General features: G+C 40.0%; 1 protein-coding gene across 1 annotated transcript in view; it reads left to right on the top strand.

Moving 5' to 3' along the window:
* Positions 1-11,701, top strand: part of ctif (CBP80/20-dependent translation initiation factor) — a 60,310-nt gene that overhangs the window by 39,173 nt on the left and 9,436 nt on the right. Inside the window, exons 9-12 of the mRNA XM_037691880.1 lie at positions 3,550-3,630; positions 6,460-7,027; positions 8,182-8,481; positions 10,456-10,611. Coding sequence (XP_037547808.1) covers positions 3,550-3,630; positions 6,460-7,027; positions 8,182-8,481; positions 10,456-10,611 — 1,105 coding nt within the window. The remainder of the gene's footprint in view (positions 1-3,549; positions 3,631-6,459; positions 7,028-8,181; positions 8,482-10,455; positions 10,612-11,701) is intronic.

Below are 11,701 nucleotides of genomic sequence, written 5' to 3'. Positions count from 1 at the left end.
AACTGCTGCAATTTAGATGTTGTTACGTGTTTATGCGTAGATGTTTTTGTATGACAACCCAGTGACAAGGATGCCTGCAGCGCCAGCACAATGTTATGACATCACACGCGTGAAAATGTACAAATGTGCACTGTTTGAGTGTTGTCATTGTGTTAGAGAGAGTAAATGTCATGAATAAATCTGACATTAAACATAATCCCAGTTGAAGCATTACATCATTTTCATCCCCCTTTTCGGCATCTGCATTTGGTAACAGGCCAAGCTGACAAAGACCACGCAGAATAATGTAGTATTTTAACTCCACAGCTGAGAAAGCTATGTAATCTGTAAGTAGATCTAGGGAAAAATATCGGTATTGTTATCGGTTATCGGCCAAATAAGTTTTAACATATCGGATATCGGCCAAAATCCAATATTGTGCATCCCTAAATATAACTGAGCTGTTTTCTGTTGTGTAATATGTTAACACAGCAGGGTGAAGAAAATAAAAAAATTTCAAAATTGAACTAGAGCGTTGATGAAATATGGAAGTATTGATCGGTTGACATGTTTGAAGCATGAGAATTGTACTGAAGCAAGCACGAGAAAGAGGAGCAGGAGACTGAAAGAAAAGTGTAAGCTGGCTGGAGCAGGATGGGAAAGAAAGTGGAGGTAGTGCATGTGTTTCTACTTTAGTAGGCACGTCAAGCGGGGCTGAAATTAGTTGTGATTTACTGGAATGTGCTGGTTACTGCTTTCTGCTTCTTTAGAACAGAAGGAGGATGGGGAAGGAGCATATTTTGTTCCTCTTTGCACCTTTTTAGTCCTGGTTATTGGGGACAATCTAAGACTTGTTTGTTTTATAAGAAATGCTCTTTGATCACAACATTATTTTTTAATGATTAACAGCAATCTACTTCCTTCTCAGTTGTACAAATGGTGTTAGCAGTGAAGTAACCAAGAGGGGAAATGTTCACATGCATGATGAAATGTTTGTATTTATGAACTCACCAGGCCTTAATGCTCAGCTTCATTTAAACTCTCAAAGTTAGCATTCTTTTATGTCTTTGTGAAGCTGCACAGACGCCTGACTGTTTTTGTCATAAATCTTAGTCATAGTTGGACTGAATGAATGTCCTCGAGCCAAGATCACCCTAGACTTTTTCTTTTCATGTGTGTGTTCCCCCACCCCAAATTTTAGCTGGACCTTTGTGAAAACTCAACAAGTTATATGTACAGTTGCCTGGAGACAGATATTTCAGCACCCTGCTCTTGGCTTCATTTTGTTGTGAAAGTTCTGAAGGTGATGATTAATGACTGGCTTGTAGCTTCTATCAGGGTGTAATTCTGCTTTTTATTATTGATCCATCATTCTAGTAGAGTAACCACAGCCCCCTTTGGACCATTATAACCAGCCACACTTTGGCTGTTTCAATGTAATACGACAGTCAAAGCTGTTATTTATACTTAATTAAACATTTATTAAATGTTGTTTACAAAAGGTCTTAGTTTAAAATTAATAGTATGATTTACATTCTGTTCTTTTTAGAAGTTCAACAGCATCCGAGTTTTTTTTAAGTTAAATTATTTGTTTTGTATGTAAAGTGTCAGTTCAGGTCTTTTGAAGTGAGGTTCTGTAAAAAGGTTACGAGCAGTCAACATCTTACCTGTTGTAGATCACTCTTTGAATGACCACAGTTTTCAAAAATATTTTAAATCTGAGGGCTGGCAAGCTAATAGCTTGTCCGAACAAAGCCGAGACCAAAGTAGACTTCTGCTGCCTTTAAACAATTCCAATCACAATTTGTTTAAACATTTCAGGTGAACTCTATTTAATACATCTTTACAACCCCATCCATTTAGCACTGAATTGTTATTTACAAACTATTTTATGGTTAACACAAAGTTTGTTTTCTCAGTCATCCAGGTATATAACAACAAAAAAGGTTGAATCATGTCATCTGGACTTCGTTTTTTTTGTTAAAAAGAAACGTTTCGCCCCTCATCCAAGAGGCTTCGTCAGTCTGAGGCCAGACTTCAGGGGTATCTGAGGCAGGCTTGAAACACAAGAGTCAGGGTGGCTTCTGGGTAATACCAGATGGCTAGGCCTCAGACTGACGAAGCCTCTTGGATGAGGGGCGAAACGTTTCTTTTTAACAAAAAAACGAAGTCCAGATGACATGATTCAACCTTTTTTGTTATTTTATGGTTAATTACAGGTGCAAATGATGACAGCAGCAGTCAGCCTCAGCATAATATTAGTGAATAACTGTGATAATTATGAATAGGGTGAGTTGTGGCACAGAGGCTAGAGAAGGTGTTCCTGTGATCGGAAGGTCGCCGGGTCAAATCCCCCAGACTGACAACAAAAATGTGGGTGGGAAAGGTGAAGCACCCACATCCGTCTCCACCATCGTTTTCCCCACTCTGAGCCCTTGAGCAAGGCCCTTAACCCCCACCATCAGCTCCACTGTGCTCCCTAGATGGCAGCTCTGTGCTCCACACAGAGGGCTGTGGTAGCTCAGTGGTCTGTGGTTGGGTCAGGAAGGACATCCGGCGTAAAAACAATTACCAAGTCTTCATGCGAGTTAGTTTGCTGTGGCGACAAGGGAGCAGCTGAAAGAAGAAAAATAAAACCTGTGATAACTGAATAACCAGTGAGGCAAAACAATCGCTGGAGTAAAGGTTGCAAAAGTAACAATTCCATGAACCACATGAAAATTGTTGAGTTTGCAGTTTAAAGAAGGCAACAGTTCGTTTAGCCAAGATGCTGCACTGTCTGCAACAAGTAGGTTGTTTGTAACCTTTCCTCTCAATCTGATTTCACAATATCTGAACTATTCCATGTATCTGATCACATTACAGCTCATTGACCTCTGTCTGCAGCAGCTCTTCTGCAAACAGCTTCTGACATTAATTGCAAGAAGATATTGGGAGTGATCAATACAAGCACTAATAGCATGAATGGACTTGCAGTTTAGAGAGGGTCAGACTTTTGGTTTAGATTTTTTCAAATGTCATTTTGCAGATGTTCAGTCAGACAGGAACTGCTCTGTCCCCACAGTGCATTAAGTCAGCGTGTTGTGGCCTGGGAACAGCTTTAGCCATCGTATTGACTGTCTGGCCTACAGGCTTCTCTCCCCTCAGGTCAATCGAATCATTTTTGTCTGGGTCAGCCATCAGTCCCATGAACTATCCACTGGTTCGCAGAAAACATTCCTGATCGATCATTCTTACCCTGACCCCTCCCGTGATCGTATATCCCCTTTAATTTCAGCTTTGTTTGTCGCTATAGTATTGTTTATTATTTTAGACCTCTGTAGTTTTGTGTTGTTTTGTATGATGTTGTTTACCTGTAGTTTTTTTTTTTCCTTCCATTTTTTGCTTTGCGTTTCACCCAATGCTACTTTTCATTTTCTCCTTTTTTGTCATCTATAAAAAAAATCTGCTTTTTTTCTTCATACAAAATCTACCTCTGTACTTCTTCCTTCGTCTGCCTCGCCTGTCCTAAATTTCTCTCCATTCCTCCAATAACCTGCATTTTGGCATACGCATCTTTCCTGCTTGTAGACCATTTGATCACATCATCCGTGACCATTTAACCATACTTCTGCCTCCTGGCCCAGACGGGAAGCGACGAGTCTCAGCCAGGTCAGTGACAACAGCAGCAAGATCCTGAGAAATAAATTGAGCCTGGACACATTTGACTTTTCACTAGACTGTAAGCAACTGCATTTGATTTATTCTTCTCAACAAGACAACAGAAATTCAGCTCAGACATTAAATCAAATCCTCAATAAAGTGCAGAAGAAAAAAAAATATGGAAATGGGGAGATTTTTAAAGATAGTAACCAATTACATATTTTTTCGGACTATAAGGCACGTTAAGTAAAACAAAACAGTCAGATAATCAAACTTTATTCAACTCATTCACAGTAACCACATACAATCGGTTCGAGGTCAGTAAGCACAACCAGAATTAATACTTAAGGTGCACCGGATTATAAGGCTCACTGTCAATTTTTGAGAAAATTAAAGGATTTTAAGTGTGCCTTATAGTCTGAAAAATACGGTAGGCAACATTAAGCATTAATTTAGACCTGATTCACACCTTGTAATTACTCCAAAAATAAATGAATGCCTCACCTGATTGGATGGTTACTCTTGGCTGAGTCCGTTCAGTTTCTAAGTAACACGTAGTTGTGAGATGAAATTTCATCATTGGCTCCGTTATTATTTTAAAACAGACATCTCTCAAACAGTAATATGACTGACGGACAGCATTCAGTCCTCTGCAGAGCTCGGTCATTACATATTATCAACATTTTATTATTGTCTTACACTTACCTCCACATCGTTCAAAGAAAAGAACAATCCCACTGAGCTAACATTAAACTAACGTAAGTGTAGAGACTCATTGATTGTTTTAAAGAGAAACATAATTTTTCTTAGTTCTGGTCAATCGATATCTTATATTCACTCTCAGTTTCTTTACATTCAGATTCCCCAAGGTGTTTAATGCTTGTTGATTTAAATTGTGGTAAATTTATCGGCAAGGACAGGTTTCATAACTGCAAACATTGTGAGATGAGCAACATGTTTATTTACAATAATAACATTTTAATATTAAAAACGTTAATAAAAATTGTTGCTGTGTTCTCATCTTATACACAAAACAAGTAATCGTCGAGCACAGACATGTTAATGTACTTCTCCCCTATGGTATTCATTCAGATTATTTTTTTTTTTTACTGAACAGTTGGGTTCAAAGTTCTCTAATATTATAAGATTCAGACTATAAACAGTCGGAGGAAGATGGAGAAAAGGAGAGGGCTGTGGATGCTCTCACTGCTAGGTACTCACTCTGCAGTGTTTCCCTAAACATGTCAGTCACTGCTTGATCATTTTTGTATTCACTGTCATTCTGAGTGATAAATTGGCTGTTGGCTGTCAGTGATCATATTCCACTGAACAACCACCGACTTTCAATTCAAGCTTAACACCAAAGGTTTCTTTAGGATTAGTGATGTGTCTGGGATGTCTTAACGTGTTTGTGTGCATCTTTCTGTACTTCCACAGTCTAAACTAATGGAAATAATGTTGCAAAAGTTATTAAAATGTTGTTTTGTTTTGTTTGTTTTTTTACCTGAAAATGCTTTAAACACTTTTAATGTCAATTTTTTTTGTTTTGTTTTAATCTGTAGAGACACAAAATTAATAAATGGATGCCTCATCAAGTAATTTTAACATTTTTACTGTGATAAAGCTCAACAGACAACAAAATGTCTTTGTTTTTCTTTCTTTTTTAATTATATATTTGTTTATTTAGTTGGAATTTGAGTAAAAAAATAAAATATTTAAATTCCAAAAGACATATAGTTCAAGATTTTATTTATTTAATATTTTACGCAAGACTCCATTTTCACTTTTTAGTGGGCTGAAAAGTGAAAAAAGCCTCAGAGCAAGCATCGCTGTTTGAGGAGGGGTTTCAAAACAAGTTTTATTTTATTTACTTTAATTCTTATTATTTTATGTTTCACTTTTTTGCTTCCAAACCTCAAGTACCGTATTTTGTGCACACAGTTTTCTACTCGCATGTTGAAATTAGGAAACAGTTGTCTGCAAACACTTTGCTACCTTTTCAAAGTCGTCTCCAGTTTTGTGACGTAGTTTTGTAAAGTGCAGATGCTTAGATGAGCTCGAACTGATAATTATTAAGACGTGGAGTTGTGTATTCATGCAATATGAATTTTGCATTAGCTGTCCTTTTCACACATTGACGTTGCTGCTTCAACCTATTCAACATCTGATACTGTAGGAAACAGTTTTTTCTTTATTTTATTTATTCATTAATTTATTTATTTATTTGGGAAAATTGTTCCTACTATGCTTTTGTAAAATAAATCTTTGCAGTACAAAGCACATATACATACCTGACATTTACAGTCTCTGCAGTTAAACCAAAGTGTATCCAATTTATCTTGTTTTTTTGGAAAGTACTGACAAACAGATTACCTTGACTTTTTATTTGTGTAAACAAGCTTACATTTACTTGCAGTCTACAACACAACATGAGTTGACAAGTAGGTATTTGGTCAGTTTGATCTAAAATAAACTGTATTGTAGCTGTTGCTAGGTGAGATTGTGCAAGTTAACAAGCCAGTGTGAAGGTGACTAATCCTTTGGGCCATATGTCCAGTGGTTGGCAGACTTACAGGTAGTATAACAAAATGACAGCAGCAATGCAGGATAAGAAAACACAGACATTATGTGCAGCCAAATGTAATTGGAGTGGGATTTTGATTTCATAGTTCAGTAATTTGTTGATGATAGTAACTTTGATAACTGTTCATAAATCGTTGCCACCTGTCACTGTAATGTTTGTTGATCAGCACTAAGTTGGCTAAAAGAGAACAAGAAAAACATGCGCAGCTGCTGCTACATCGCAAAGATGCTAACTAAAACCCTGTCTTATTCCAGGAGGCAGCAGCGACCTCAGGGGGGAGGAGGAGGAGGAGGAGGGAAGAACCAACCTCAGCAGACACAACAGTCGCCATCGCACCAGAGGGATCAAACTCAACAGTTGTCTCCAAACCACCAGGAGTTAAATTCAACAGAACTGGGAGACAACAAAAACCATAATGCTGGTCGACCACCTCGCCTGAACCATGGAGGACACGGGCAGCGCCAAGGAGGACCCCCGCATCACGGATACAGCCAGAACCGGCGTTGGCACCACAATCAGAAAGGCCAAGGACATGGACAGACAAACACCATTAGTGATAAAGACGTGCCACCAAAAACAACCAAAGACAACGAGACTGAGGGTGGGAAAGCGGGCGACGAGCAAATCAAACCTTCTCCAGAATGTAACAATAAGAGTCCCAAACCTGACTCCGCACCCAGTACAAATGCTCCCCCAGATCTGAGGGTTAATGAGGAACCTCCCAATCCACCAGAAAGTGGGGGCAAGCTCCAGGCTGAGCTCCCAAAAATCAACCTTCTGCAGTCGTCGAAGGAAAGGCTAAGGAGGAGACTAAAAGACAAGGTACAAAAAGCTACGTCAGTTTTAAGCAGCCAGATTAGATTTAAATGTGGCTCATTAACAACTGTTATAATGCTCACAAAAGCAAACACAGCAAGTTACTACACAGAAGTACAGACATACTTGTCTCTCCATGCTAGGTTTAATTGATTTGTCTGCATGTTTGTTCAGAGTTCACATGGGAGGGGAGCATGTTTTCTCACTAAGGAGGTAAAGAACTTTATGAACCCTTAACAGGTTTTGATGTTTTTACACATTGTGCTCAATTAATGAGTGAGTCATCCATCTTTGTTGCTGCCATCAGCTTCCTCTTTCACTTGCTCATGACCTCCAAGAGGGGACTGATCTGACAACACAGGTCTCCCCAACAGGCAGCAAGCCAGGAATTAATAATTATAAACTGAGTGATGCTAGCAAATTAAAAGCATCCAATCTGGGAGGTTGAAGCCTCTTGACAAGAGTGTAGTCCCTCATCGCGGTGGTTACGTTCCAGACACCCTGCAATAGGTGAAAATCCACCAAGTAAAGACGTTATATTTATTGTAGTATTTATATAAATATTAAGGCTTTATAAACCCTTCCCACACTCTTTAAATGTTCTTAACAATGTTCGCTCTTTCAGACAGCCTCAGAAAGAGAAAGGAAGGGGCGATCTTTCTAATATCTGAATGAGCCACGTTCAGCCACTCTCTCTCTCTTTTTAAACTAGATTCACTCTTATTTTTCCACCTAAGCATTTTCTCCGATATTCTACATTTGTTCATCTGATCTGGTCATCTCTGCTTGCTGAGCAGTAGCAATGGGGAAAGACAGACCCCACCCCCTGCCCCTCCTTTCTCTTTCTGAGGCTGTCTGTCACAGCAGAGAAAAAGAAAGGAGGGGGCGGGGTTGGGTCAGTCTTTCCCCATTTCCTCTGCTGTGACAGACAGCCTCAGAAAGAGAAAGGAACGGCAAGGGGTCTGTCTTATCAGCCATTCATGTGTCATGTACAATTTTACATTGAAAACCTGCGAAAGAGTGAGTCTACGAAAGTCGAACCGCGAAGTATCGGGGGACTACTGTACTGACGTAGTTGTAATTTGTACGTTTTCCAGGTAACTTACCAAAGACTTATTTTCAAAATTTCTTTGTGTCTTTTACCACATCTTTCACTTCAGGAGGAGGCACAAGTGAAGGAATCACGGACGGGACCGCAGAACTTGGACCGGCTGCTGGACCTTCTCAACAACATGAGGAGCAACAGCAGTGGAGTGGAGCAGCAGCTGGCCTCGTTCATGGAGGAAGCGCAGTGTTCAGCTCAGTCCGAGGAGGCGCTGGCTCAGGTAGTCGGCACCATCTACTCCAAGGCCGTTTCAGACCGAAGCTTTGCAGCGACGGCCGCAAAACTCTGTGACAAGATGGCGCTGTTCATGGTGGAGGGAACCAAGTTCAGATCGCTGCTGCTCAACATGCTGCAGGTAAAAGCACCGGTAGAGATCAATGAAGCTGCACATCTTCATCTCTTGCCTAATTTTTTCTTACCAGGTTTGATTGTTTAAATTAACATAATTTTTGTGAAAACATAAGACATATTTATGCTTTTATTTGAGTGGGAAACAGATTAAAAACTCTTAAATAAGCCTCAAAGAACTACTTGTTAAAACAGTATGACACATTTTAAAGCATCTTTTTCATTTTTTTTATTTAAAAATATATATATATATTCTTGTACAACTAACTATAAAATGTTTTTTATCTGCCTTATTTTTAAAATGTACAGCTAAAACTTTAGTTCCCCATTCATTTTGTCTGTGTAATCAAGTAAAATAATATAATTTAATAGATCAACGGGAGCACTTGTGCCCTTTTATGTACATCATCTCCTTTGTCATTTCAGCTGTTTGATTTAAGATTAGTTTTAGGAGGAAGTACCTCCAGGTGGAGGCCCACTAACTGGGAGATGTATATGTCAGTGGACAAAATGACTAATCTGAACTCCCTGAGGACAAGAAGACCTGCTTCCTCTTTCACCTTCCATCCCTTCACTTTACTGCACGTTCCAGTCTCGCACCCTCGATGAAAACATCCTCTGAGGCGTTACATACTTTACAGCCGCTCTCTCCTTTGCTCTACCCCCTCCTCGTCCCTCATGAGCTCTCTATTCCCATGTTTCCATGTCTTATCACCTCCTGTCACCCATTACAGCACGGACCAGTGCATCGCTACTTCTCTCTGCTGTTTCCATGTTGTTGTCATCCCTTCCGCTCTTAACTCGTTCAGTCTGTCTTGAGAGTCAAACAATCTGACCAAAGTGGCAGACAGTCCCGAAAGCAAGCAAACAAAACATTTTGTCTTTCTGTTTTAAAATCATTTTTCTCATCTAATTCCATTTTTATCCCAAACCCAGCAGTTGATCATCCCTGCCTTGGTTCGTTTTGGACCCCACTTGTCTGCTTTTCATTTATTTCCCCTCGATCACAGCTGTGTGGTTCCTTCTCCCCTTTTATTTCCAGCCTTAATCTTCACTTCCCAGCCAGCACAGACCCCCTACTTGCCTTTGACATTTTGGCTTTTATGCTATAAAACATTCTTAAATGTCACAAGCGGGTTGATGGAGGTCTTCATTAGTGATGTTGCCATTAGACTCCTGGATCTCAATATGGGGGCAATTAGTTTAGCTCTGCCAGTTAAAAGGAGGTAATTAAGTTTTTTTTGTTTAAACATTATCACCATTTTACCTGTTAAAGACTTTTGTCTGTGTAGCTCAATAAAGTGGAGCTTGTGGTTTGTTCACTAATGATAATAACTTTATGGTACTGTTTGGGGATCTGGCAGCAGAATGAGTTTTCTGTTGAACCCATACAAAACTTTATCACCTGTCTGCTCACAAGGAGGTTTATGTGGGAGACTATAAGTTGGTCTGGTTTTCCCAAAGCTTTATTTCTAACTGAGGAGTACATTCAGGAACAGTATTAATTTAGAAGCAGCTGCAGTGACTGTTAATAAAGTTTCATTTTAACCAGCAGAATAACATCTGTATGAGAGCGCATTAAGCATTTACCCATATTAACCCCGATACATTCCCAGCACAGTCACAGTTCACCTTCCTCACTCTGAAACTAAACCAACATACGCTGATCTTTTCTGACACATAAAAGACAAATTATTTAATGTCAAATTTCCTTTGCTTTTTTTAGCTTGAAGTACCTTAAAGTGTAAGGTTAATATGTGTGCAACCTACCTAAACTTCCATTAGAGAGATCACAGAGATGTTAACAGTGATTAATGGCTCAGAAAGGAAAGATAATGTTTAAATTTATACACATTTAAACACCTGCTGGCCGCTTATATAACACATTCACATTTCTGCGTATGTGCTGTTTAAGGTTCTGTGTTTTCATCAAACTACCGGTAAATATTCCTCTTTTTCTGTGTTTCTCCATCGTAAACAGAGGGACTTTTCCCGCCGAGAGGAGCTCCAGCAGTCCGATGTGGAGCAGTGGTTGGGTTTCATCACTTTCTTATGTGAGGTGTTTGGCACCATGAGGAGCAGCTCCGGTGACCCGTTCAGGGTGCTGGTGTGTCCCATCTACACTTGTTTACGAGAGGTCAGTATCCTGACACACAGACTGCTTTTGTTCAAGCCAATCAATCATCTTGCTTGTTCCAGTAAGATGAAAACATTCAGCAGTTTGGTTATCTTGTCTTTGCAATCTGGTTTCCTGTTTTTTTAACCACATGTAGTCTAGACTGATGACACCACAACGAGATACAGTCAGGCCACCAGCAGTTCTAGGAAAATGTGTGACCCCAGGTTCAGTTCTCATTAACTCTCTTACACACTCTCACTATGGAAGCCATGCATGGTAGCCGCAGCAGACACACCACAATACAGAATTGGTTAACGACAGCTGAAAAATTGAAAGGGGAAGCAAGTGGGAAGGAGGAAATGCAGGAGACTGTGGTCTGTCTGATGGCTAGTGCAGAAGCAGTTTACTCACTGCGTAAGGTGGGGGAGAAAGGGAGTAAGATCAAGAGTGATAAACTGTTATTAATGTGTCATTTGCGTGAAATGAAGACGTAAATATGACAGATGTGGAGGCATGTATTAGTCAGTTTTACCACCCATGTTCACGCCTCCGCCAGTCTGGCACTGAACACAAACCTGGCGTCTCGTTAACAACAATGGCACCCAGCCACTGCCTTCCACACCCTGTCTGAGGGTATGCCCAGGGCATTATCTCAACTTGTTAAAAGACGCCGGAGTGGCGATGGAAGGTGTGCCACAACCAGGCAGAAATGCACACAAACCCTTTCCAGCGTCAGCGGCGTCATATCTTCCTCAGAAATCCTTCAGGCAAGAATGTGTATCATAATATTTAAAATATTGTTCTGGAAGCTTTGATGCTTGTTGATAATCTGTTTGCAAGAATCCTCATCTTTTAGTTTTATGTGGCTGTCAGGGTTCAGCTACGAGCACCGTGCATGTTTACAACACTAACTTCCACCTCCATACGTGTGGTTTATTTTGTAGAAGCTGTCTCTATAGATGTAGCCTGCAGAACAAGATTAGGTAACAGCTGAGCTTCAACATTAGCCATCACCTCCCCCACCTACCCCCACCCATCCCCCATTTCATTGTTCTAAATGAAGAACGTGGATGTGACGACAGCTCTTAGAACTTCTGAATTTGAAGCA

This window comes from Nematolebias whitei, chromosome 18 (assembly GCF_014905685.2).
Source record: "Nematolebias whitei isolate Nwh7 chromosome 18, NemWhi1, whole genome shotgun sequence".
NCBI classification, from domain to species: Eukaryota; Metazoa; Chordata; class Actinopteri; order Cyprinodontiformes; family Rivulidae; genus Nematolebias; species Nematolebias whitei.
This window is presented reverse-complemented; position numbering and strand designations above follow the sequence as displayed.